This window comes from Salvelinus namaycush, unplaced genomic scaffold (assembly GCF_016432855.1).
Source record: "Salvelinus namaycush isolate Seneca unplaced genomic scaffold, SaNama_1.0 Scaffold98, whole genome shotgun sequence".
Lineage (NCBI taxonomy): Eukaryota > Metazoa > Chordata > Actinopteri > Salmoniformes > Salmonidae > Salvelinus > Salvelinus namaycush.
In genome coordinates, this window is record NW_024061730.1 from 230064 (window position 1) to 256691 (window position 26628).

At 47.2% G+C, this 26628-nt stretch overlaps 2 protein-coding genes across 2 annotated transcripts in view; both read right to left on the minus strand.

Annotated features, from left to right (window-relative positions):
• Window positions 1–7539: 7539 nt before the first annotated feature.
• Window positions 7540–8386, minus strand: LOC120043630 (OTU domain-containing protein 7A-like). Its single transcript, XM_038988183.1, has one exon. It carries the CDS (start codon window positions 8384–8386, stop codon window positions 7661–7663), a length of 726 nt encoding a protein of 241 aa, XP_038844111.1. The 3' UTR covers window positions 7540–7660.
• Window positions 8387–8647: 261 nt separating this feature from the next.
• The window catches only part of LOC120043631 (OTU domain-containing protein 7A-like), a gene marked incomplete at both ends in the record, with an annotated part of 69708 nt that continues 51727 nt past the window's right edge, over window positions 8648–26628 (minus strand). The window contains 3 exons of the mRNA XM_038988184.1: window positions 8648–9571; window positions 9828–9912; window positions 21795–21909. Coding sequence (XP_038844112.1) covers window positions 8648–9571; window positions 9828–9912; window positions 21795–21909 — 1124 coding nt within the window. The remainder of the gene's footprint in view (window positions 9572–9827; window positions 9913–21794; window positions 21910–26628) is intronic.

Below are 26628 nucleotides of genomic sequence, written 5' to 3' on the forward strand. Positions count from 1 at the left end.
TGGTACTAGGGTGGGGTGGTACATAGGGTGGTACTAGAGTGGCACTAGGGTGGTACTAGGGTGGCACTATGGTGGTACTAAGGTGGTACTATAGTGGTACTAGGGTGGTACTAGGGTGGTACTAAGGTGGTACCAGAGTGGTACTAGGGTGGTACTAGGGTGATACTAGGGTGGTACTAGGGTGGTACTGGTGTGAGGTGGTACTAGGGTGGTACTAAGGTGGTACTAGGGTAATACTGGTGTGGTACTAAGGGGGTACTAGGGTAATACTGGTGTGGTACTAAGGTGGTACTAGGGTGATACTAGGGTGGTACTAGGGTAATACTGGTGTGGTACTAGGGTGGTACTGGTGTGGTACTAGGGTGGTACTAGGGTAATACTGGTGTGGTACTAGGGTGGTACTGGTGTGGTACTAGGGTGGTACTAGGGTGGGGTGGGCCTGAGGGGGAGATAGATACTGGGGTTGTACTACAGTAAGGGTGATAAATTCCAGTAACATTCCCAAAATTCCCAGAAGTCCTGGTAGGAATATTCCTGGAATCAGGAGGGAATACGCAGGAACACCGGTAATCCCCCCAACCAGAATGTCTGTCAAACCTGGGAAACCTGGGAAACCTGGGAAACCTGGGAATGGTGTCAAACCTGGGAAACCTGGGAATGGTGTCAAACCTGGGAAACCTGGGAATGGTGTCAAACCTGGGAAACCTGGGAATGGTGGGAAAGACATTTGCTGGAATGTTGCTGCCCTAATTGGTTCTGGTGATATTTTCCACACAGAAACATTTTACAGTATTCAAACATTTCCCAAAAGTGAAAAACAACAAAGAAGAGACAGAAACGTGAGACAGGTATAAATGATTGTTATTATAATTGTTTAAGTTATGAACACATCCCACTGCAATGGGCTATATGAACCACACACTACCTCTCAACAAGGTAAGACACAAACTAACTCTGCACATCACCTCATCCACTCACTGGTAGGTATTGGTGATGCACATCACCTCATCCACTCACTGGTAGGTATTGGTGATGCACATCACCTCATCCACTCACTGGTAGGTATTGGTGCTGCACATGACCTCATCCACTCACTGGTAGGTATTGGTGATGCACATCACCTCATCCACTCACTGGTAGGTATTGGTGATGCACATCACCTCATCCACTCACTGGTAGGTATTGGTGATGCACATCACCTCATCCACTCACTGGTAGGTATTGGTGATGCACATCACCTCATCCACTCACTGGTAGGTATTGGTGATGCACATCACCTCATCCACTCACTGGTAGGTATTGGTGCTGCACATCACCTCATCCACTCACTGGTAGGTATTGGTGATGCACATGACCTCATCCTCTCACTGGTAGGTATTGGTGATGCACATGACCTCATCCTCTCACTGGTAGGTATTGGTGCTGCCCATCACCTCATCCACTCACTGGTAGGTATTGGTGATGCACATGACCTCATCCACTCACTGGTAGGTATTGGTGACGCACATCACCTCATCCACTCACTGGTAGGTATTGGTGCTGCACATGACCTCATCCACTCACTGGTAGGTATTGGTGATGCACATGACCTCATCCACTCACTGTTAGGTATTGGTGATGCCCAGCACCTCATCCACTCACTGGTAGGTATTGGTGATGCACATGACCTCATCCACTCACTGGTAGGTATTGGTGACGCACATCACCTCATCCACTCACTGGTAGGTATTGGTGATGCACATCACCTCATCCACTCACTGGTAGGTATTGGTGACGCACATGACCTCATCCACTCACTGGTAGGTATTGGTGACGCACATCACCTCATCCACTCACTGGTAGGTATTGGTGATGCACATCACCTCATCCTCTCACTGGTACAGTAGGTGAAGCACAGCACCTCATCCTCTCACTGGTACAGTAGGTGAAGCACATCACCTCATCCTCTCACTGGTAGGTATTGGTGATGCACATCACCTCATCCTCTCACTGGTAGGTATTGGTGAAGCACAGCACCTCATCCTCTCACTGGTACAGTAGGTGAAGCATTGTTTCTTGCCTTTTTAAAATATCACAACAGTGCTTTCTTTGAATAAAGGTTTGGATAGTCCAATTTTCAAAGGTCTCTATCGTTGTTATTGCAATGTAGGGCAAACTAGGACACACACAAAAAAAGTAACATTTGGCTTCATTGACACGTACCCCCATATAGACATTGTACTGAAACACAGCTGATTGATTGAAACAATAGGTGGTCGTCTAAACCAGTGGTTCCCAAACTGTGGGGTGCCCCCCCCCCCCCCCCCGCCCGAGGGGTCGGCAGCGGCAGAACGTGGTCCGCCCCTCTCCATTTTTTTAAAATATATTTTTAAAGGAACTCAGTCCAACTTTTAACTTAGTCCTGAAAGTTATAATAGTAGAATGTACAAGGTGATATTTCTAAACTGGGTGTTACATCATCAGTTCCTCTTGTCATGTTAGTCATTGTCCACATTAGAGAGATATTTATAATTAGTCGGGAATGTCCAGATGAATCAGCCCATGTCAGTCTTTTTACTTCCTTTTTTTAACCCATAAATATTGTTGTATTTTTTATGGCACTCAAATATCACATCAATACACATTACATTTGGCTAAATGTATAGAATTGAAAGAAAATGTGCTTTAAAACGGCAACATTTTCCTTGCATCCCATATGACAACATGTGTAGAATTGTAAGAAATAAGATTTAAACCTGCTAAATTGTCTCCGCCAACAAGAGGGGTGTGAACCATTTGTGTCATGAACACTGCTTGTGCCCATAGGGGGGGGGGGGGACGGTACGGGACGAAGGGGCGTGGGACGGGGGGGCATGGGACGGGGGGGGACGGTACGGGATGTTACCCAACGCTGGAGAGGGGGGCTCCGAGTGAAAATGTTTGGGAACCCCTGATCTATACCGACAACAGAACACAAGGACAGTTTATTATTATTGCAAATCAAAGACGTGAAAGTCGATGCCAAACCATTGTTGACAACCCCTAAACCCACGAATAGGACAACTGAGGTATTTCAGATTAGACTCAGACACACACACACACACACCCTGCCATCTTGCTCTGCATATACATACAATGTGACCATTATGTAGAGATGAAGAAACTGTACCATATGCTATCCCTTACTGTTGACACTGTTTATTCTATAGGACTCTGGATGGATGGGTTCTAACCGTTACTGTTGACACTGTTTATTCCATAGGACTCTGAATGGATGGGTTCTAACCGTTACTGTTGACACTGTTTATTCCATAGGACTCTGAATGGATGGGTTCTAACCGTTACTGTTGACACTGTTTATTCCATAGGACTCTGAATGGATGGGTTCTAACCGTTACTGTTGACACTGTTTAATCCATAGGACTCTGGATGGATGGGTTCTAACCGTTACTGTTGACACTGTTTATTCCATAGGACTCTGGATGGATGGGTTCTGACCGTTACTGTTGACACTGTTTATTCCATAGGACTCTGAATGGATGGGTTCTAACCGTTACTGTTGACACTGTTTATTCCATAGGACTCTGGATGGATGGGTTCTAACCGTTACTGTTGACACTGTTTATTCCATAGGACTCTGGATGGATGGGTTCTAACCGTTACTGTTGACACTGTTTATTCCATAGGACTCTGGATGGATGGGTTCTAACCGTTACTGTTGACACTGTTTATTCCATAGGACTCTGAATGGATGGGTTCTAACCGTTACTGTTGACACTGTTTAATCCATAGGACTCTGGATGGATGGGTTCTAACCGTTACTGTTGACACTGTTTATTCCATAGGACTCTGAATGGATGGGTTCTAACCGTTACTGTTGACACTGTTTATTCCATAGGACTCTGGATGGATGGGTTCTAACCGTTACTGTTGACACTGTTTAATCCATAGGACTCTGGATGGATGGGTTCTAACCGTTACTGTTGACACTGTTTATTCCATAGGACTCTGGATGGATGGGTTCTAACCGTTACTGTTGACACTGTTTATTCCATAGGACTCTGGATGGATGGGTTCTAACCGTTACTGTTTATTCCATAGGACTCTGGATGGATGGGTTCTAACTGTTACTGTTGACACTGTTTATTCCATAGGACTCTGGATGGAGGGGTTCTAACCGTTACTGTTGACACTGTTTAATCCATAGGACTCTGGATGGATGGGTTCTAACCGTTACTGTTTATTCCATAGGACTCTGGATGGATGGGTTCTAACTGTTACTGTTGACACTGTTTAATCCATAGGACTCTGGATGGATGGGTTCTAACCGTTACTGTTTATTCCATAGGACTCTGGATGGATGGGTTCTAACTGTTACTGTTGACACTGTTTAATCCATAGGACTCTGGATGGAGGGGTTCTAACCGTTACTGTTGACACTGTTTATTCCATAGGACTCTGGATGGATGGGTTCTAACCGTTACTGTTTATTCCATAGGACTCTGGATGGATGGGTTCTAACCGTTACTGTTTATTCCATAGAACTCTGGATGGATGGGTTCTGACCGTTACTGTTCACACTGTTTATTCCATAGGACTCTTGATGGATGGGTTCTAACCGTTACTGTTGACACTGTTTATTCCATAGGACTCTGGATGGATGGGTTCTAACCGTTACTGTTGACACTGTTTATTCCATAGGACTCTGGATGGATGGGTTCTAACCGTTACTGTTGACACTGTTTATTCCATAGGACTCTGGATGGATGGGTTCTAACCGTTACTGTTGACACTGTTTATTCCATAGGACTCTGGATGGATGGGTTCTAACCGTTACTGTTGACACTGTTTATTCCATAGGACTCTGGATGGATGGGTTCTAACCGTTACTGTTGACACTGTTTAATCCATAGGACTCTGGATGGATGGGTTCTAACCGTTACTGTTGACACTGTTTATTCCATAGGACTCTGGATGGATGGGTTCTAACCGTTACTGTTGACACTGTTTATTCCATAGGACTCTGGATGGATGGGTTCTAACCGTTACTGTTGACACTGTTTATTCCATAGGACTCTGGATGGATGGGTTCTAACTGTTACTGTTGACACTGTTTAATCCATAGGACTCTGGATGGATGGGTTCTAACCGTTACTGTTTATTCCATAGGACTCTGGATGGATGGGTTCTAACCGTTACTGTTGACACTGTTTATTCCATAGGACTCTGGATGGATGGGTTCTAACCGTTACTGTTGACACTGTTTATACCATAGGACTCTGAATAGATGGGTTCTAACCGTTACTGTTTATTCCATAGGACTCTGAATAGATGGGTTCTGTTTGGGTGACAAGACACCAGGTCCCATATTCATTAAGCCTCCCAGAGTAGGAGTGCTGTTCTCAGATCCACTTTGTTAAGACTATAATGAATGGACTGGGGGGGGCGGGGGACTTGATCCTAGATGAGTATTCCTCCTCTGGGACGCTTTATGAATACAGGTCCCCTGAATCTCAACAGTATGTCTTTTAACCCCAAAACTATAGGACAACATAATGCCATGGTAGGGACAGACAGATAACCACTGTGGAAGTACAACATAGTATTAATGAATATATGTTGTACAACATAGTATTAATGAATATATGTTGTGCTTTTACATATGAATTAAAAAGAACGATTCAATATATCACCGTCATCACGCGATGGGACCTCTGATGACTCGTGACTAACCAGGAACTAGAAATATCCCCTTCACATTTAAAACGTTTGGTGTTAACTACGTGTTACAGTTTTGTCGGCAATATGCAGCCCGGTGGACCAACCATGACGGGTGTAACACGCCTGCAGTCTCATAAATGAGGTGATCTTGAAGGATGTTGCTATATCGACGATCTATCAACCCGTTTAAAAACCAACAGCCCTTTCAATGTCAGATTGATTGAAACAATCATGACAATACTATAGGTCATTTTCCCCTTGATATGACGTAGGACCAATGACTCCCTTCGACCAACAGACGGTTCACTTTCAGCCCTAGCCCCCCCCCCCCCCCCCCCCACCCAATGTCCGTCGTGCACTTAAAGTAACTTACCAAAGTGACAAACCGTGTCCATAAGGAAAAAGCGCAAAATATTGCTTCATGGCATTTTGTGAAAATTATATAAAAATATTTTCTATATAACACTTTTATAGCCTTGGCTTGTAAATTCCCCATCATCACATTCTCTATACACAAAAACACACAAACTGAATTATTATTTTTTTTACACAATATACTAATCTTATTTTTGTTCCTCATTTTTGCTATGTACTGTACATTGGTATCTAATGTGCAAATTAATAATTTAAGTTGTGTAAAACTCTCAAATGAATACAAAATCATATATTTTTTTACATTTAAATGGTGAGAGTCCATGAACCAGACACAATAAAAAGGATCCCAAACGTCATTATATTCAGGAGTTGTTTGAAGAGCGTTCTCTCTGTAGATATTTAACATCTTTGGCCAGGAGATTTCATGTTATTTTGTCGTTGTTAATAAACCCTAATGGGTAGCAACACCACGCAGCACCTGTAAAATAACAACCAAGATAATCAACTGCTGATGAAAACACGTTCGGTTTATCTAAGACCTGTAGAATGTAGAGGAAAACATTAAATACAAATATTTTGTGAGGCAGACCAAATCAAACTAGCATTGAAACAGTCTCCCTGCCCTCCCTGTGATAAGGAGTACGATTCATTAAAACCAATTCGATTTTGTTGTTGTTTCGTTTAAACCATGTAATCAATGTGAGTGCACACTGCAAACTTAAATTACAAAGTGCATTTTCACCACACGAAACGATTATTTTCCTTGGTGTGGGTTTCTTTGCGTTCGACTGAATATCCTGCCTATTGTTGTCTATTGTCTTTCAGCTGCACCAGAGGATTTGAACTCTCTACTGAAGCCAACAGGAGTGCATAGACAACAGAAAGGGTTCACAGTGAGTTGCCTTTAGGACAATTATTGATCCAAAATAAAAATAAAAAACCCTGTTGAAGTTACTAACGTATTGCTTTGAGAAGTTTGTTTTGAAAGTTGGTTGAAGGTTTTAAATCAAAACAGTCCAGTTTAAGTTTGAAGTTAGGCTTAAGTTTAAAGTTTAAGTTTTGAACCACTGCACAACAAAATGCAATTTTGCTATTTTATGTGTGCCTGAAATGATATCTGAGTTTGCCATTCAAGTTGTGGGCAAAAAAACACAGACATTTCTCCATAAACTAACTAAAAGTTGAACCAAATTATATATTTTTTAAAAACGAACAAAGTTATAAATTCCTGCTGGCCAAAGATGTCAAGTGGACAGAGATCTACCCTGCTTGTCATCAAGTAGTTGTGTCCTTTACAGTAGCCTACTGTACTGTACACTGAGACAGAGGAAGTGACAGGAATCAAACGTTTTAAACAGAGCAGGCGATCACCTGGCTCTGAGCATGTCTGTCTGTCTGTCTTGATGTCCCAACGTCCACAGACAGTCTATTGAGTAGACCTGTTCTATCTCCTTCTCTATGGGACACAGTTCTGTTGTCTTCTGTTGTGTTGCGTTGTCAGCAGCAGGGTTTGCAGTACCTGTAGTGTGATAGATAGTACACCAGGCTAGAGTAGCAGCACCTCTGGCTGGCGCGGTACCAGGGGCTATCCAGGCCTACTGAGGACTTTGGCCTCCCTCTCCTTGTGTTTCAGATCCTCCTTGAAGCAGTAGGAACAGTAGTTATCTGTCTCTGGTCGCCCGTAGAAGGAGCACTTCTCCCTCTTGCATCGCCTCTGCTGCAGGCAGTACACCAGGCAACCCCCACCAGCGCTACCCATCTGACTTTTGACCTTGTCGGACCCCGAACCCGTCCTGGTGACGCTACTGCTCCCCCAGGTCTGAGGCAAGTCGACGTCGGCGAACTCCAGACAGTCCTGTATGTGGCTCGCGTTGAAGCCATTGGTATAGGTATGGGACTTGTGCTCCCCAGGCATGTTGTAGGGCTCCGTGGTGCCTGGGACCCCCGGGTGGGCGTGGTTGACCCCGGTGCCCAAACGGACCCCAGACAGGCGGGCTGGAGAGTAGCTCTGGGAGGACAGAGAGCGGTTCTGCTGGGGGTAAGTGGCACAGGTCTTCAGGGTGCCCACCAGAGGAGGCTTGTAGCTGGGCTGGGGGTCGTCCGGCTGGAAGCTGGGTGCCTGGAGGGCCTGGAGGTTGACGTCTCTCAGGTGTATGATACTGGACCTCTGGATGGGAGGGGTATGGCTGTAGTGGGCTGACACTGGGACTGCAGTTGGGACGGGGCCGGGGACAGGTGGGACGGACCCCGGTCTCCTGGTAGCACCGTTGCTGGGGGAGGAGTGGGGCGAGGGGCTGTGGCGGCCCTGCATCTTCAGGGCAATCTGTGGGGGGATGTGAGGGGTATGGCTTTGGTGGTGTCTGGCTGGGGAAGAGATGAAGTCCTGGGGAAGGGGAGTAGGAGGAGGAGGGCAGGAGGGAGGTGGAGGAGGGGTGCGGGTGTCTCGCTCCCTCTCCCTCTCCCTCTCTCTCTCCCTTTCTCTCTCTCTCTCCCTCTCTCTCTCCCTCTCTCTCTCCCTCTCCCTCTCTCTCTCCCTCTCCTTTTCTCTCTCTCTTTCCTTCTCCCTCTCTCTCTCCCGGTGAGGGGCGCTCTCCTGCTCTGGTTTCTTCAGGGCGTTGGAGGACCCGTTGGTCGTAGTCGTCGTGGTTGTAGAGTTTGCTGCAGGTTTCTTCTCTCCTTCCTTCCTCCTAGTCTCCTGCTCGGCAGAGAAGCGCTCCTGAGCGGAGGTCAGGTAGAAGGAGATCATCTCCTCATGGAACTGGTGGCGATGGGAGGTGAGGAGAAGGCCAGCGAAGATGAACTTCCTCTCGCCCTGCATGGCGGCTCTCAGTATGTTGAGGCTCAGCTTGACGTCTGTGCTGTACTTCCAGTGCTCCGACAGGGCCTTATCCCCCACCAGTCTGGCCAGGAGACCCCCCCTGTCCCTGTCCCGTTCCCCGGGAGGAGAGGGCACGCCTGGGGGGCGCTCGGTGGGAGACGGGCTGGTGGTCTTGTCCGAGGAGAACGACGTACTCGCAGACTGGCCTTCCTTCTCTCCTCCTCCTCCATCCTTCCGTGCTTTCCCCTCCTTTTTCTCCTTCTTCTTCTCTACATTATTCTCTGTCCCTCCTCCGTTGCCGCCCCCTCCTCCTCCGTTGCCCCCCACTCCTCCGTTGTTCCGGCCGTTGCCTCCGGAGTTGGAGCGGTTGATCTTTCCGTGGACCAGCCCTCCCAGACCTCCCATGTTCTTCTTCAGCTTGATACCCAGGGTCTTGCTGAAGCTGCCTAGCTTGTTGGCCACAGAGTCCGTCCTGGTCTTGTCCTTGTCTTTACGCTGTTGCTGCCTCTCCGTCTTCTCCCTGGGATCCTTGTCCTTGTCCTTGGTGGAGACCTTGCCGTTGTTGACGTTGGAGTTGCTGCAGACGGAGTCGCGGTCGGAGTCCATGGAGTCGGCTAGAGACTGGACGTCATCGCCCCCGTGGGACGCCGTGGGAGACTCCGGTTGGGCCAGGGGAGCCTGGAGAGAGAGAGGGAGGAAGGGGTGAGAAGGGATGGAGAGGAAGCACAATCAGTAAATGATGTTGATCTGTCTAATCTACTCATTTTCAAGACTTTGACAGCAAATTGTAGTTTTCTTAATTCGTTGTATATAGACAGTAAGGTGCTGGGGAGCTGGCAGTACAACAAGCATGCAGAACAACCTATCAAATTCATTTACAACAATTATTTGCTGGCATTAGCCAATCAATGTGGAAGAGGAAGAGGAGAGGTACCCTGGTCTCAGATGGTATCCTGATCCATGTTACGTTCATGTAGTTATGCAGCAGGTTCAGTTTGGCTTCCAGAGACAGGATTAAACTGAGGAGGGAGAAAGGTTACGGACATTAGGGGCGGCAGGGTAGCCTAGTGGTTAGAGCGTTGGACTAGTAACCAGCAGGTAGCCTAGTGGTTAGAGCGTTGGACTAGTAACCAGCAGGTAGACTAGTGGTTAGAGCGTTGGACTAGTAACCAGCAGGTAGCCTAGTGGTTAGAGCGTTGGACTAGTAACCAGCAGGTAGCCTAGTGGTTAGAGCGTTGGACTAGTAACCAGCAGGTAGTCTAGTGGTTAGAGCGTTGGACTAGTAGCCAGCAGGTAGCCTAGTGGTTAGAGCGTTGGACTAGTAACCAGCAGGTAGCCTAGTCGTTAAAGCGTTGGACTAGTAACCAGCAGGTTCAGTTTGGCTTCCAGAGACAGGATTAAACTGAAGGAGAGAAAGGTTACGAACATTAGATATCAACAGTAAATCTGGATTATAAATGCTACGCTTTCGAAGAAATATAAACTCAACAACAAAAACAAAAGAAACGTCCCCATTTTCAGGACTCCGTCTTTTAAAGATAATTCGTAAAAATCCAAATAACTTAACAGATCTTCATTGTAAAGGGTTGTAAACACTGTTGATTGTTCAATGAACCATAAACAATTAATGAACATGGACCTGTGGAAAGGTCGTTAAGGCACTAACAGCTTACAGACGGTAGGCAATTAAGGCCACAGTTATGAAAAATTAGGACACTAACTAGGCCTTTCTACTGACTCTGAAAAACACCAAAAGAAAGATGCCCAGGGTCCCTGCTCATCAGCGTGAACGTGCCTTAGGCATGCTGCAAGGAGGCATGAGGACTGCAGATGTGGCCAGGGCAATAAATTTGCAATGTCCATACTGTGAGACGCCTAAGACAGCACTACAGGTAGACAGGACGGACAGCTGATCGTCCTCGCAGTGGCAGACCACGTGTAACAACACCTGCACAGGATCGGTACATCCGAACATCACACCTGCGGGATAGGTACATGATGGCAAGAAAAATTGCCAAGTTACACCAGGAACGCACAATCCCTTCATCAATGCTCAGACTGTCAGCAATAGGCTGAGAGAGGCTGGACTGAGGGCTTGTAGGCCTGTTGTAAGGCAGGTCCTCACCAGACATCACGGGCAACAACGTCGCCTATGGGCACAAACCCACCGTCGCTGGACCAGACGGGACTGGCAAAAAGTGCTCTTCACTGACGAGTCGCGGTTTTGTCTCACCAGGGGAGATGGTCAGATTCGCATTTATCGTCGAAGGAATGAGTGTTACACCGAGGCCTGTACTCTGAAGCGGGATTGATTTGGAGTTGGAGGGTCTGTCATGGTCTGGGGCGGTGTGTCACAGCATCATCGGACTGAGCTTGTTGTCATTGCAAGCAATCTCAACGCTGTGCATTACAGGGAAGACATCCCCCTCCCTCATGTGGTACCCTTCCTGCAGGCTCATCCTGAAATGACCCTCCAGCATGACAATGCCACCAGCCATACCTCTCGTTCTGTGCGTGATTTCCTGCAAGACAGGAATGTCAGTGTTCTGCCATGGCCAGCGAAGAGCCCGGATCTCAATCCCATTGAGCACGTCTGGGACCTGTTGGATCGTTGGGTGAGGGCTAGGGCCATTCGCCCCAGAAATGTCCGGGAACTTGCAGGTGCCTTGGTGGAAGAGTGGGGTAACATCTCACAGCAAGAACTGGCAAATCTGGTGCAGTCCATGAGGAGGAGGTGCACTGCAGTAATTACTGCAGCATTTCTGTTAGTCACATGTTTGTGGAACTTGTTCAGTTTATGTCTCAGTTGTTGAATCTTGTTATGTTCATACAAATATTTACACATGTAGTTTGATGAAAATAAACTCAGTTGACAATGAGAGGACGTTTCTTTTTTTGCTGAGTTTATTTAGCCATGAATTAAGATTGAACACTACAGCATGTAGTGATACATGTTAACGTTTTATAGATAATAAACTATGGATCGTTCATCTCTAATAAAATAAGGCCCTTTGTGTTTAGTGCTGGGAACAATGTTTAGTTGAGAACACGAATCCCAACATTCATTCTTGTATTCAAGAAGAATGATATTTTTCAATGTTCCCTTCAGAACAGTTAGCGGACTTGACCAGGGTCCTGTAAACCCTGCAGCACAGTTAGTGGACTTGATTGACCAGGGCCCTATAACCCTGCAGCACAGTTGGCTGACTTGATTGACCAGGGCCCTATAACCATGCAGCACAGTTATCTGACTTGATTGACCAGGGCCCTATAACCCTGCAGCATAGTTAGCTGACTTGATTGACCAGGGCCCTATAACCCTGTAGCATAGTTAGCTGACTTGATTGACCAGGGCCCTATAACCATGCAGCACAGTTATCTGACTTGATTGACCAGGGCCCTATAACCCTGCAGCATAGTTAGCTGACTTGATTGACCAGGGCCCTATAACCCTGCAGCATAGTTAGCTGACTTGATTGACCAGGGCCATATAACGTTCTGATTGACCAGGGCCCTAAAACTTCTTGTTTAGTCTGATTGACCAGGGCCCTATAACTTCCTGTTTGTCTGATTGACCAGGGCCCTATAACTTCCTGTTTGTCTGATTGACCAGGGCCCTATAACTTCCTGTTTTGTCTGATTGACCGGGGCCCTAAAATGTTCTATTTTGTCTTGCAGTGGAATACACTGGAAGCTTACTTGACAAAGTAAATGGACAGAGTTATTTACATATTGTCAAATGAGCCGCTGCCAGAGAACCCAGCTGCTCCAAGGGAGAAGGACCTTAAAAGACCTCAGTTACAAAACGAGGCGAGGCTCCATTGTAGTGCTTTTAACTCCACTAGAAACTTATTTTCAAAATCGTAAGACTGTCTTTTAGATGGAAAAGTAAATACCAAAAAAGACAGAGGCTCTAACTTCACAATCACCTTCAGAGGCTCTAACTTCACAATCACCTTCAGAGTCTGTAACTTCACAATCCCCTTCAGAGTCTGTAACTTCACAATCACCTTGAGAGTCTGTAACTTCACAATCACCTTGAGAGGGTCTAACTTCACAATCACCTTCAGAGTCTGTAACTTCACAATCACCTTCAGAGTCTGTAACTTCACAATCACCTTCAGAGTCTGTAACTTCACAATCCCCTTCAGAGTCTGTAACTTCACAATCACCTTGAGAGTCTGTAACTTCACAATCACCTTGAGAGGGTCTAACTTCACAATCACCTTCAGAGGGTCTAACTTCACAATCACCTTCAGAGGGTCTAACTTCACAATCACCTTCAGAGTCTGTAACTTCACAATCACCTTCAGAGTCTCTAACTTCACAATCACCTTCAGAGTCTCTAACTTCACAATCACCTTCAGAGTCTGTAACTTCACAATCACCTTCAGAGTCTGTAACTTCACAAACACCTTCAGAGTCTGTAACTTCACAATCACATTCAGAGGGTCTAACTTCACCATCACCTTCAGAGGGTCTAACTTCACAATCACCTTCAGAGTCTGTAACTTCACAATCACCTTCAGAGTCTGTAACTTCACAATCACCTTCAGAGTCTGTAACTTCACAATCACCTTCAGAGTCTGTAACTTCACAATCACCTTCAGAGGGTCTAACTTCACAATCACCTTCAGAGGGTCTAACTTCACAATCACCTTCAGAGTCTGTAACTTCACAATCACCTTCAGAGTCTGTAACTTCACAATCACCTTCAGAGTCTCTAACTTCACAATCACCTTCAGAGTCTGTAACTTCACAATCACCTTCAGAGTCTGTAACTTCACAATCACCTTCAGAGTCTGTAACTTCACAAACACCTTCAGAGTCTCTAACTTCACAATCACCTTCAGAGGGTCTAACTTCACAATCACCTTCAGAGTCTGTAACTTCACAATCACCTTCAGAGTCTATAACTTCACAAACACCTTCAGAGGGTCTAACTTCACAATCACCTTCAGAGTCTAACTTCACAATCACCTTCAGAGTCTGTAACTTCACAATCACCTTCAGAGTCTCTAACTTCACAATCACCTTCAGAGTCTCTAACTTCACAATCACCTTCAGAGTCTGTAACTTCACAATCACCTTCAGAGTCTGTAACTTCACAAACACCTTCAGAGGGTCTAACTTCACAAACACCTTCAGAGTCTGTAACTTCACAATCACCTTCAGAGGGTCTAACTTCACAATCACCTTCAGAGTCTGTAACTTCACAATCACCTTCAGAGTCTGTAACTTCACAAACACCTTCAGAGGGTCTAACTTCACAATCACCTTCGGAGTCTGTAACTTCACAATCACCTTCAGAGTCTGTAACTTCACAATCACCTTCAGAGGGTCTAACTTCACAATCACCTTCAGAGTCTATAACTTCACAAACACCTTCAGAGTCTGTAACTTCACAATCACCTTCAGAGTCTGTAACTTCACAATCACCTTCAGAGGGTCTAACTTCACAAACACCTTCAGAGTCTGTAACTTCACCATCACCTTCAGAGTCTATAACTTCACAAACACCTACAGAGTCTAACTTCACAATCACCTTCAGAGTCTGTAACTTCACAATCACCTTCAGAGTCTATAACTTCACAATAACCTTCAGAGTCTATAACTTCACAATCACCTTCAGAGTCTGTAACTTCACAATCCCCTTCAGAGTCTGTAACTTCACAATCACCTTGAGAGTCTGTAACTTCACAATCACCTTGAGAGGGTCTAACTTCACAATCACCTTCAGAGTCTCTAACTTCACAATCACCTTCAGAGGGTCTAACTTCACAATCACCTTCAGAGTCTGTAACTTCACAATCACCTTCAGAGTCTGTAACTTCACAATCACCTTCAGAGGGTCTAACTTCACAATCACCTTCAGAGTCTATAACTTCACAATCACCTTCAGAGTCTGTAACTTCACAATCACCTTCAGAGTCTGTAACTTCACAATCACATTCAGAGGGTCTAACTTCACCATCACCTTCAGAGGGTCTAACTTCACAATCACCTTCAGAGTCTGTAACTTCACAATCACCTTCAGAGTCTGTAACTTCACAATCACCTTCAGAGTCTGTAACTTCACAATCACCTTCAGAGTCTGTAACTTCACAATCACCTTCAGAGGGTCTAACTTCACAATCACCTTCAGAGGGTCTAACTTCACAATCACCTTCAGAGTCTGTAACTTCACAATCACCTTCAGAGTCTGTAACTTCACAATCACCTTCAGAGTCTCTAACTTCACAATCACCTTCAGAGTCTCTAACTTCACAATTACCTTCAGAGTCTGTAACTTCACAATCACCTTCAGAGTCTGTAACTTCACAATCACCTTCAGAGTCTCTAACTTCACAATCACCTTCAGAGTCTCTAACTTCACAATTACCTTCAGAGTCTCTAACTTCACAATCACCTTCAGAGTCTATAACTTCACAAACACCTTCAGAGGGTCTAACTTCACAATCACCTTCAGAGTCTAACTTCACAATCACCTTCAGAGTCTGTAACTTCACAATCACCTTCAGAGTCTCTAACTTCACAATCACCTTCAGAGGGTCTAACTTCACAATCACCTTCAGAGTCTGTAACTTCACAATCACCTTCAGAGTCTGTAACTTCACAAACACCTTCAGAGGGTCTAACTTCACAAACACCTTCAGAGTCTGTAACTTCACAATCACCTTCAGAGGGTCTAACTTCACAATCACCTTCAGAGTCTGTAACTTCACAATCACCTTCAGAGTCTGTAACTTCACAAACACCTTCAGAGGGTCTAACTTCACAATCACCTTCGGAGTCTGTAACTTCACAATCACCTTCAGAGTCTGTAACTTCACAATCACCTTCAGAGGGTCTAACTTCACAATCACCTTCAGAGTCTATAACTTCACAAACACCTTCAGAGTCTGTAACTTCACAATCACCTTCAGAGTCTGTAACTTCACAATCACCTTCAGAGGGTCTAACTTCACAAACACCTTCAGAGTCTGTAACTTCACCATCACCTTCAGAGTCTATAACTTCACAAACACCTACAGAGTCTAACTTCACAATCACCTTCAGAGTCTGTAACTTCACAATCACCTTCAGAGTCTATAACTTCACAATAACCTTCAGAGTCTATAACTTCACAAACACCTTCAGAGGGTCTAACTTCACAATCACCTTCAGAGGGTCTAACTTCACAATCACCTTCAGATTCTAACTTCACAATCACCTTCAGAGTCTGTAACTTCACAATCACCTTCAGAGTCTGTAACTTCACAATCACCTTCAGAGGGTCTAACTTCACAATCACCTTCAGAGTCTGTAACTTCACAATCACCTTCAGAGTCTGTAACTTCACAAACACCTTTAGAGGGTCTAACTTCACAAACACCTTCAGAGTCTGTAACTTCACAATCACCTTCAGAGGGTCTAACTTCACAATCACCTTCAGAGGCTCTAACTTCACAAACACCTTCAGAGTCTCTAACTTCACAAACACCTTCAGAGTCTGTAACTTCACAAACACCTTCAGAGGGTCTAACTTCACAATCACCTTCAGAGGGTCTAACTTCACAATCACCTTCAGAGGGTCTAACTTCACAATCACCTTCAGAGTCTGTAACTTCACAATCACCTTCAGAGTCTCTAACTTCACAATCACCTTCAGAGTCTGTAACTTCACAATCACCTTCAGAGGGTCTAACTTCACAAACACCTTCAGAGTCTGTAACTTCACAATCACCTTCAGAGTCTATAACTTCACAAACACCTACAGAGTCTGTAACTTCACAATCACCTTCAGAGTCTGTAACTTCACAATCACCTTCAGAGTCTCTATCTTCACAATCACCTTCAGAGGGTCTAACTTCACAATCACCTTCAGAGTCTGTAACTTCACAAACACCTTCAGAGTCTGTAACTTCACAATCACCTTCAGAGTCTGTAACTTCACAATCACCTTCAGAGTCTGTAACTTCACAAACACCTTCAGAGTCTGTAACTTCACAATCACCTTCAGAGTCTATAACTTCACAATCACCTTCAGAGGGTCTAACTTCACAATCACCTTCAGAATCTGTAACTTCACAATCACCTTCAGAGTCTGTAACTTCACAATCACCTTCAGAGTCTGTAACTTCACAATCACCTTCAGAGGGTCTAACTTCACAATCACCTTCAGAGAGTCTAACTTCACAAACACCTTCAGAGTCTATAACTTCACAATAACATTCAGAGGGTCTAACTTCACAAACACCTTCAGAGTCTGTAACTTCACAATCACCTTCAGAGTCTGTAACTTCACAAACACCTTCAGAGAGTCTCTAACTTCACAATCACCTTCAGAGGGTCTAACTTCACAATCACCTTCAGAGTCTGTAACTTCACAATCACCTTCAGAGAGTCTAACTTCACAACCACCTTCAGAGTCTATAACTTCACAATCACCTTCAGAGGCTGTAACTTCACCATCACCTTCAGAGGCTGTAACTTCACCATCACCTTCAGAGAGTCTAACTTCACAATCACCTTCAGAGGGTCTAACTTCACAATCACCTTCAGAGTCTGTAACTTCACAATCACCTTCAGAGAGTCTAACTTCACAATCACCTTCAGAGGGTCTAACTTCACAATCACCTTCAGAGGGTCTAACTTCACAAACACCTTCAGAGAGTCTAACTTCACAATCACCTTCAGAGTCTCTAACTTCACAATCACCTTCAGAGGGTCTAACTTCACCATCACCTTCAGAGGGTCTAACTCCACAAACACCTTCAGATGGTCTAACTTCACAATCACCTTCAGAGGGTCTAACTTCACAATCACCTTCAGAGGGTCTAACTTCACAATCACCTTCAGAGTCTAACTTCACAATCACCTTCAGAGAGTCTAACTTCACAATCACCTTCAGAGGGTCTAACTTCACAATCACCTTCAGAGAGTCTAACTTCACAATCACCTTCAGAGGGTCTAACTTCACAAACACCTTCATAGAGTCTAACTTCACAATCACCTTCAGAGTCTCTAACTTCACAATCACCTTCAGAGGGTCTAACTTCACCATCACCTTCAGAGGGTCTAACTTCACAAACACCTTCAGAGAGTCTAACTTCACAATCACCTTCAGAGTCTGTAACTTCACAATCACCTTCAGAGTCTGTAACTTCACAATCACCTTCAGAGAGTCTAACTTCACAATCACCTTCAATCTTAGACTTTGTGTGACTTCACATATGTACACAATTAATGGGGAGTTTTCTTCTCTAAGGAACCCAAATTCCCATTGGGAAATTATTCAATGTAAGTCTCACAGATTAGTGGTTTTTAAACTCACCAAATCACACACGTCTCAGACATGATCTCATCAACCTAGCATCCTGTCTCTTTCTCTCATTCTGACAGACAGACAGACAGACAGACAGACAGACAGACAGACAGACAGACAGACAGACAGACAGACAGACCAGACAGACAGACAGACAGACCAGACAGACAGACAGACAGACAGACAGACAGACAGACAGACAGACAGACAGACAGACAGTGCTCCATGACAGACAGACAGTGCTCCATGACAGACAGACAGACAGACAGACAGACAGACAGACAGACAGACAGACAGACAGACAGACAGACAGACAGACAGACAGACAGACAGACAGACAGACAGACAGACAGACAGACAGACAGACAGACAGACAGACAGTGCTCCGTGAGGTTATGCCATTCAGATCAGAGTTGAGCTCCTCTGTGTAAAGCAGCGTTATAGAAGATAATGATGTATGAAGCCTAGAGATAATGACTCTATGATTAGAGGGGGGGATCTCCTCTCCTCCTTTCTGTATTTGTCTTCTCATTTGTCTTCTGTATTTACTGTCCTCCCACAGAGAGGAAGCAAGACTTTAACTGTCCCCTCCACCCCTACTGTCCCCCCACAGAGAGGAAGCAAGGCTTTAACTGTCCCCTCCACCCCTACTGTCCTCCCACAGAGAGGAAGCAAGGCTTTAACTGTCCCCTCCACCCCTACTGTCCCCCCACAGAGAGGAAGCAAGGCTTTAACTGTCCCCTCCACCCCTACTGCCCCCCCACAGAGAGGAAGCAAGGCTTTAACTGTCCCCTCCACCCCTACTGTCCTCCCACAGAGAGGAAGCAAGGCTTTAACTGTCCCCTCCACCCCTACTGTCCTCCCACAGAGAGGAAACAAGGCTTTAACTGTCCCCTCCACCCCTACTGTCCTCCCACAGAGAGGAAGCAAGGCTTTAACTGTCCCCTCCACCCCTACTGTCCTCCCACAGAGAGGAAGCAAGGCTTTAACTGTCCCCTCCACCCCTACTGTCCTCCCACAGAGAGGAAGCAAGGCTTTAACTGTCCCCTCCACCCCTACTGTCCTCCCACAGAGAGGAAGCAAGGCTTTAACTGTCCCCTCCACCCCTACTGTCCCCCCACAGAGAGGAAGCAAGGCTTTAACTGTCCCCTCCCCCTCCCCCTTAATACCCCCCTACTATCCCCTCCCCCTCCCCCTTACTATCCCCTCCCCCTCCCTCTTACTATCCCCTCCCTCTCTCCCCTTACTAACCCCTCCCCCTCCCTCTTACTATCCCCTCCCCTTCTCCTCTTTACTATCCCCCCCTTACTATCCCCCCTTACTATCCCCTCCCCCCTTACTATCCCCTCCCCCTCTCCCCTTTACTATCCCCTCCCTCTTACTATCCCCTCCCCCTCTCCCCTTTACTATCCCCTCCCCCTCTCCCCTTTACTATCCCCTCCCCCTTCCCCCCTTACTATTCCCTCCCTCTCCCCCTTTACTATCCCCTCCCCTTCTCCTCTTTACTATCCCCCCCTTACTATCCCCCCCTTACTATCCCCTCCCCCCTTACTATCCCCTCCCCCTCTCCCCTTTACTATCCCCTCCCTCTTACTATCCCCTCCCCCTCTCCCCTTTACTATCCCCTCCCCCTCTCCCCCCTTACTATTCCCTCCCTCTCCCCCTTTACTATCCCCTCCCCCTCTCCCCTTTACTATCCCCTCCCCCTCTCCCCTTTACTATCCCCTCCCCCTCTCCCCTTTACTATCCCCTCCCCCTCCCCCTTACTATCCCCTCCCTCTCCCCCCTTACTATTCCCTCCCCCTCTCCCCTTTACTATCCCCTCCCCCTCCCCCCTTACTATCCCCTCCCCCTCCCCCCTTACTATCCCCTCCCCCTCTCCCCCTTACTATTCCCTCCCCCTCTCCCCCCTTACTATTCCCTCCCCCTCCCTCTCCCCTTTACTATCCCCTCCCCCTCCCCCCTTACTATCCCCTCCCCCTCTCCCCCCTTACTATTCCCTCCCTCTCCCCCTTTACTATCCCCCCTTACTATCCCCTCTCCCCTTTACTATCCCCTCCCCCTCCCCCCTTACTATTCCCTCCCTCTCCCCCTTTACTATCCCCTCCCCCTCTCCCCTTTACTATCCCCTCCCCCTCTCCCCTTTACTATCCCCTCCCCCTCTCCCCTTTACTATCCCCTCCCCCTCCCCCTTACTATCCCCTCCCCCTCTCCCCCCTTACTATTCCCTCCCCCTCTCCCCTTTACTATCCCCTCCCCCTCCCCCCTTACTATCCCCTCCCCCTCTCCCCCTTACTATTCCCTCCCCCTCTCCCCCCTTACTATTCCCTCCCCCTCCCTCTCCCCTTTACTATCCCCTCCCCCTCCCCCCTTACTATCCCCTCCCCCTCTCCCCCCTTACTATTCCCTCCCTCTCCCCCTTTACTATCCCCCCCCTTACTATCCCCTCCACCCATTATATCTCCTCCACCACCTCTGCCCCTCTACTACCCCTCCACCCCTATTACCCCCCCACCCCTACTACCCCCCACCCCTATTACCCACCCACCCCTATTACCCCCCCCCCCCCCCCACCCTATTAACACTGCCCCTACTACCCCTCCATCCTATTAACGCTAGCTTGATGTTTGTCGTTGGTTGTAACTAACTCACTTGGCTAGCTTGATGTTTGTCGTTGGTTGTAACTAACTCACTTGGCTAGCTTGATGTTTGTCGTTGGTTGTAACTAACTCACTTGGCTAGCTTGATGTTGTCGTTGGTTGTAACTAACTCACCTGGCTAGCTTGATGTTTGTCGTTGGTTGTAACTAACTCACTTGGCTAGCTTGATGTTTGTCGTTGGTTGTAACTAACTCACCTGGCTAGCTTGATGTTTGTCGTTGGTTGTAACTAACTCACTTGGCTAGCTTGATGTTTGTCGTTGGTTGTAACTAACTCACTTGGCTAGCTTGATGTTTGTCATTGGTTGTAACTAACTCACTTGGCTAGCTTGATGTTTGTCGTTGGTTGTAACTAACTCACTTGGCTAGCTTGATGTTTGTCGTTGGTTGTAACTAACTCACTTGGCTAGCTTGATGTTTGTCGTTGGTTGTAACTAACTCACTTGGCTAGCTTGATGTTTGTCGTTGGTTGTAACTAACTCACTTGGCTAGCTTGATGTTTGTCGTTGGTTGTAACTAACTCACCTGGCTAGCTTGATGTTTGTCGTTGGTTGTAACTAACTCACTTGGCTAGCTTGATGTTTGTCGTTGGTTGTAACTAACTCACCTGGCTAGCTTGATGTTTGTCTTTGGTTGTAACTAACTCACTTGGCTAGCTTGATGTTTGTCGTTGGTTGTAACTAACTCACCTGGCTAGCTTGATGTTTGTCGTTGGTTGTAACTAACTCACTTGGCTAGCTTGATGTTTGTCGTTGGTTGTAACTAACTCACTTGGCTAGCTTGATGTTTGTCGTTGGTTGTAACTAACTCACCTGGCTAGCTTGATGTTTGTCGTTGGTTGTAACTAACTCACTTGGCTAGCTTGATGTTTGTCGTTGGTTGTAACTAACTCACTTGGCTAGCTTGATGTTTGTCGTTGGTTGTAACTAACTCACTTGGCTAGCTTGATGTTGTCGCTGTCGTCCCGGCCCCACTCCCAGTCCTTCCCAGGGTCCGTAGCGAAGTGGAGAGATAGCAGCTTGTGTTCTGAGTCGGTCAGCGGGATCACAGCTGGAAAACACAGATCACACATCTCTATGGTCAGATCAGATCACACATCACTATGGTCAGATCAGATCACACATCACTATGGTCAGATCAGATCACACATCACTATGGTCAGATCAGATCACACATCACTATGGTCAGATCAGATCACACATCATTATGGTCAGATCAGATCACACATCACTATGGTCAGATCAGATCACACATCACTATGGTCAGATCAGATCACACATCATTATGGTCAGATCAGATCACACATCACTATGGTCAGATCAGATCACACATCACTATGGTCAGATCAGATCACACATCACTATGGTCAGATCAGATCACACATCACTATGGTCAGATCAGATCACACATCATTATGGTCAGATCAGATCACACATCACTATGGTCAGATCAGATCACACATCACTATGGTCAGATCAGATCACACATCACTATGGTCAGATCAGATCACACATCACTATGGTCAGATCAGATCACACATCACTATGGTCAGATCAGATCACACATCATTATGGTCAGATCAGATCACACATCACTATGGTCAGATCAGATCACACATCATTATGGTCAGATCAGATAGATAAGCAGGGGTACAAACACACAGCCAGGTAACCACACAGCCAGGTAAACACACAGCCAGGTAAACACACAGCCAGGTAAACACACAGCCAGGTAACCACACAGCCAGGTAACCATACAGCCAGGTAACCACACAGTACACAACCAGGTAACCATACAGCCAGGTAACCATACAGCCAGGTAACCACAGACAGGTAAACACAGCCAGATAACCACACAGCCAGGTAAGCACAACAGCCAGGTAACCACACAGCCAGGTAACCACACAGCCAGGTAAACACACAGCCAGGTAAACACACAGCCAGGTAACCACACAGCCAGGTAAACACACAGCCAGGTAACCACACAGCCAGGTAACCACACAGCCAGGTAACCACACAGTACACAGCCAGATAACCACACAGCCAGGTAACCACAGCCAGGTAAACACAGCCAGATAACAACACAGCCAGGTAACCACAACAGCCAGGTAACCACACAGCCAGGTAACCACACAGCTAGGTAACCACACAGCCAGGTAACCACACAGCTAGGTAACCACACAGCCAGGTAACCACACAGCTAGGTAACCACAACAGCCAGGTAACCACACAGTACACAGCCAGGTAACCACAGCCAGGTAAACACAGCCAGATAACCACACAGCCAGGTAACCACACAGCCAGGTAACCATACAGCCAGGTAACCACACAGTACACAGCCAGATAACCACACAGCCAGGTAACCACAGCCAGGTAAACACAGCCAGATAACAACACAGCCAGGTAACCACAACAGCCAGGTAACCATACAGCCAGGTAACCACACAGACAGGTAAACACAGCCAGATAACCACACAGCCAGGTAACCACACAGCCAGGTAACCACACAGTACACAGCCAGGTAACCACACAGCCAGGTAACCATACAGCCAGGTAACCACAACAGCCAGGTAACCACACAGCCAGGTAACCACAACAGCCAGGTAACCACACAGCCAGATAACCACACAGTACACAGCCAGGTAACCACACAGCCAGGTAACCACACAGCCAGGTAACCACACAGTACACAGCCAGGTAACCACACAGCCAGGTAACCACACAGCCAGGTAACCACAACAGCCATATAACCACACAGCCAGGTAACCACACAGCCAGGTAACCACACAGCCAGATAACCACACAGCCAGGTAACCACACAGCCAGGTAACCACACAGCCAGGTAACCACACAGCCAGGTAACCACACAGCCAGGTAACCACAACAGCCAGGTAACCACACAGCCAGGTAACCACACAGCCAGGTAACCACACAGTACACAGCCAGGTAACCACACAGTACACAGCCAGGTAACCACACAGCCAGGTAACCACACAGCCAGGTAACCACACAGCCAGGTAACCACACAGCCAGGTAACCACACAGCCAGGTAACCACAACAGCCAGGTAACCACACAGCCAGGTAAACACAACAGCCAGGTAACCACACAGCCAGGTAACCACACAACCAGGTAACCACACAGCCATATAACCACACAGCCAGGTAAACACACAGCCAGGTAACCACACAGCCAGGTAAACACAACAGCCAGGTAACCACACAGCCAGGTAACCACACAGCCAGGTAACCACACAGCCAGGTAACCACACAGCCAGGTAAACACAGCCAGGTAACCACACAGCCAGGTAACCACACAGCCAGGTAACCACAACAGCCAGGTAAACACACAGCCATATAACCACACAGCCAGGTAAACACACAGCCAGGTAACCACACAGCCAGGTAAACACAGCCAGGTAACCACACAGCCAGGTAACCACAACAGCCAGGTAAACACACAGCCATATAACCACACAGCCAGGTAAACACACAGCCAGGTAACCACACAGCCAGGTAAACACAGCCAGGTAACCACACAGCCAGGTAACCACAACAGCCAGGTAAACACACAGCCATATAACCACACAGCCAGGTAACCACACAGCCAGGTAACCACACAGCTAGGTAAACACAACAGCCAGGTAACCACACAGCCAGGTAACCACACAGCCAGGTAAACACAACAGCCAGGTAACCACACAGCCAGGTAACCACCACAGCCAGGTAACCACAACAACCAGGTAACCACAACAGCCAGATAACCACACAGCCAGGTAACCACACAGCCAGGTAAACACACAGCCAGGTAACCACACAGCTAGGTAACCACACAGCCAGGTAAACACACAGCCAGGTAACCACACAGTACACAGCCAGGTAACCATACAGCCAGGTAACCACACAGCCAGGTAACCACACAGCCAGGTAACCACAACAGCCTAGGTAACCACACAGCCAGGTAACCACACAGTACACAGCCAGGTAACCATACAGCCAGGTAACCACACAGCCAGGTAACCACACAGCCAGGTAACCATACAGCCAGGTAACCACACAGCCAGGTAACCACAACAGCCAGGTAACCACACAGCCAGGTAACCACACAGCCAGGTAACCACACAGCCAGGTAACCACACAGCCAGGTAACCACAACAGCCAGGTAACCACACAGCCAGGTAACCACACAGCCAGGTAACCACACAGCCAGGTAAACACAGCCATATAACCACACAGCCAGGTAAACACACAGCCAGGTAAACACAGCCATATAACCACACAGCCAGGTAAACACACAGCCAGGTAAACACAGCCATATAACCATACAGCCAGGTAACCACAACAGCCAGGTAACCACACAGCCAGGTAACCACAACAGCCAGGTAACCACACAGCCAGGTAACCACACAGCCAGGTAACCACACAGCCAGGTAAACACACAGCCAGGTAACCACAACAGCCAGGTAACCACACAGCCAGGTAACCACAACAGCCTAGGTAACCACAACAGCCAGGTAACCACACAGCCAGATAACCACACAGCCAGGTAACCACACAGCCAGGTAACCACTCAGCCAGGTAACCACAACAGCCAGGTAAACACAACAGCCAGGTAACCACAACAGCCAGGTAACCACAACAGCCAGGTAACCACAACAGCCAGGTAACCACACAGCCAGGTAACCACACAGCCAGGTAACCACACAGCCAGGTAACCACACAGCCAGGTAACCACAACAGCCAGGTAACCACACAGCCAGGTAACCACACAGCCAGGTAAACACAGCCATATAACCACACAGCCAGGTAAACACACAGCCAGGTAAACACAGCCATATAACCACACAGCCAGGTAAACACACAGCCAGGTAAACACAGCCATATAACCATACAGCCAGGTAACCACAACAGCCAGGTAACCACACAGCCAGGTAACCACAACAGCCAGGTAACCACACAGCCAGGTAACCACACAGCCAGGTAACCACACAGCCAGGTAAACACACAGCCAGGTAACCACAACAGCCAGGTAACCACACAGCCAGGTAACCACAACAGCCTAGGTAACCACAACAGCCAGGTAACCACACAGCCAGATAACCACACAGCCAGGTAACCACACAGCCAGGTAACCACACAGCCAGGTAACCACAACAGCCAGGTAAACACAACAGCCAGGTAACCACAACAGCCAGGTAACCACAACAGCCAGGTAACCACAACAGCCAGGTAACCACACAGCCAGGTAACCACACAGCCAGGTAAACACAACAGCCAGGTAACCACACAGCCAGGTAAACACAACAGCCAGGTAACCACACAGCCAGGTAAACACACAGCCAGGTAACCACAGCAGCCAGGTAACCACACAGCCAGGTAACCACACAGCCAGGTAACCACACAGCCAGGTAAACACACAGCCAGGTAACCACACAGCCAGGTAACCATACAGCCAGGTAACCACACAGCCAGGTAACCACACAGCCAGGTAACCATACAGCCAGGTAACCACACAGCCAGGTAACCACAACAGCCAGGTAACCACACAGCCAGGTAACCACACAGCCAGGTAACCACACAGCCAGGTAACCACAACAGCCAGGTAACCACACAGCCAGGTAACCACACAGCCAGGTAAACACAGCCATATAACCACACAGCCAGGTAAACACACAGCCAGGTAAACACAGCCATATAACCACACAGCCAGGTAAACACACAGCCAGGTAAACACAGCCATATAACCATACAGCCAGGTAACCACAACAGCCA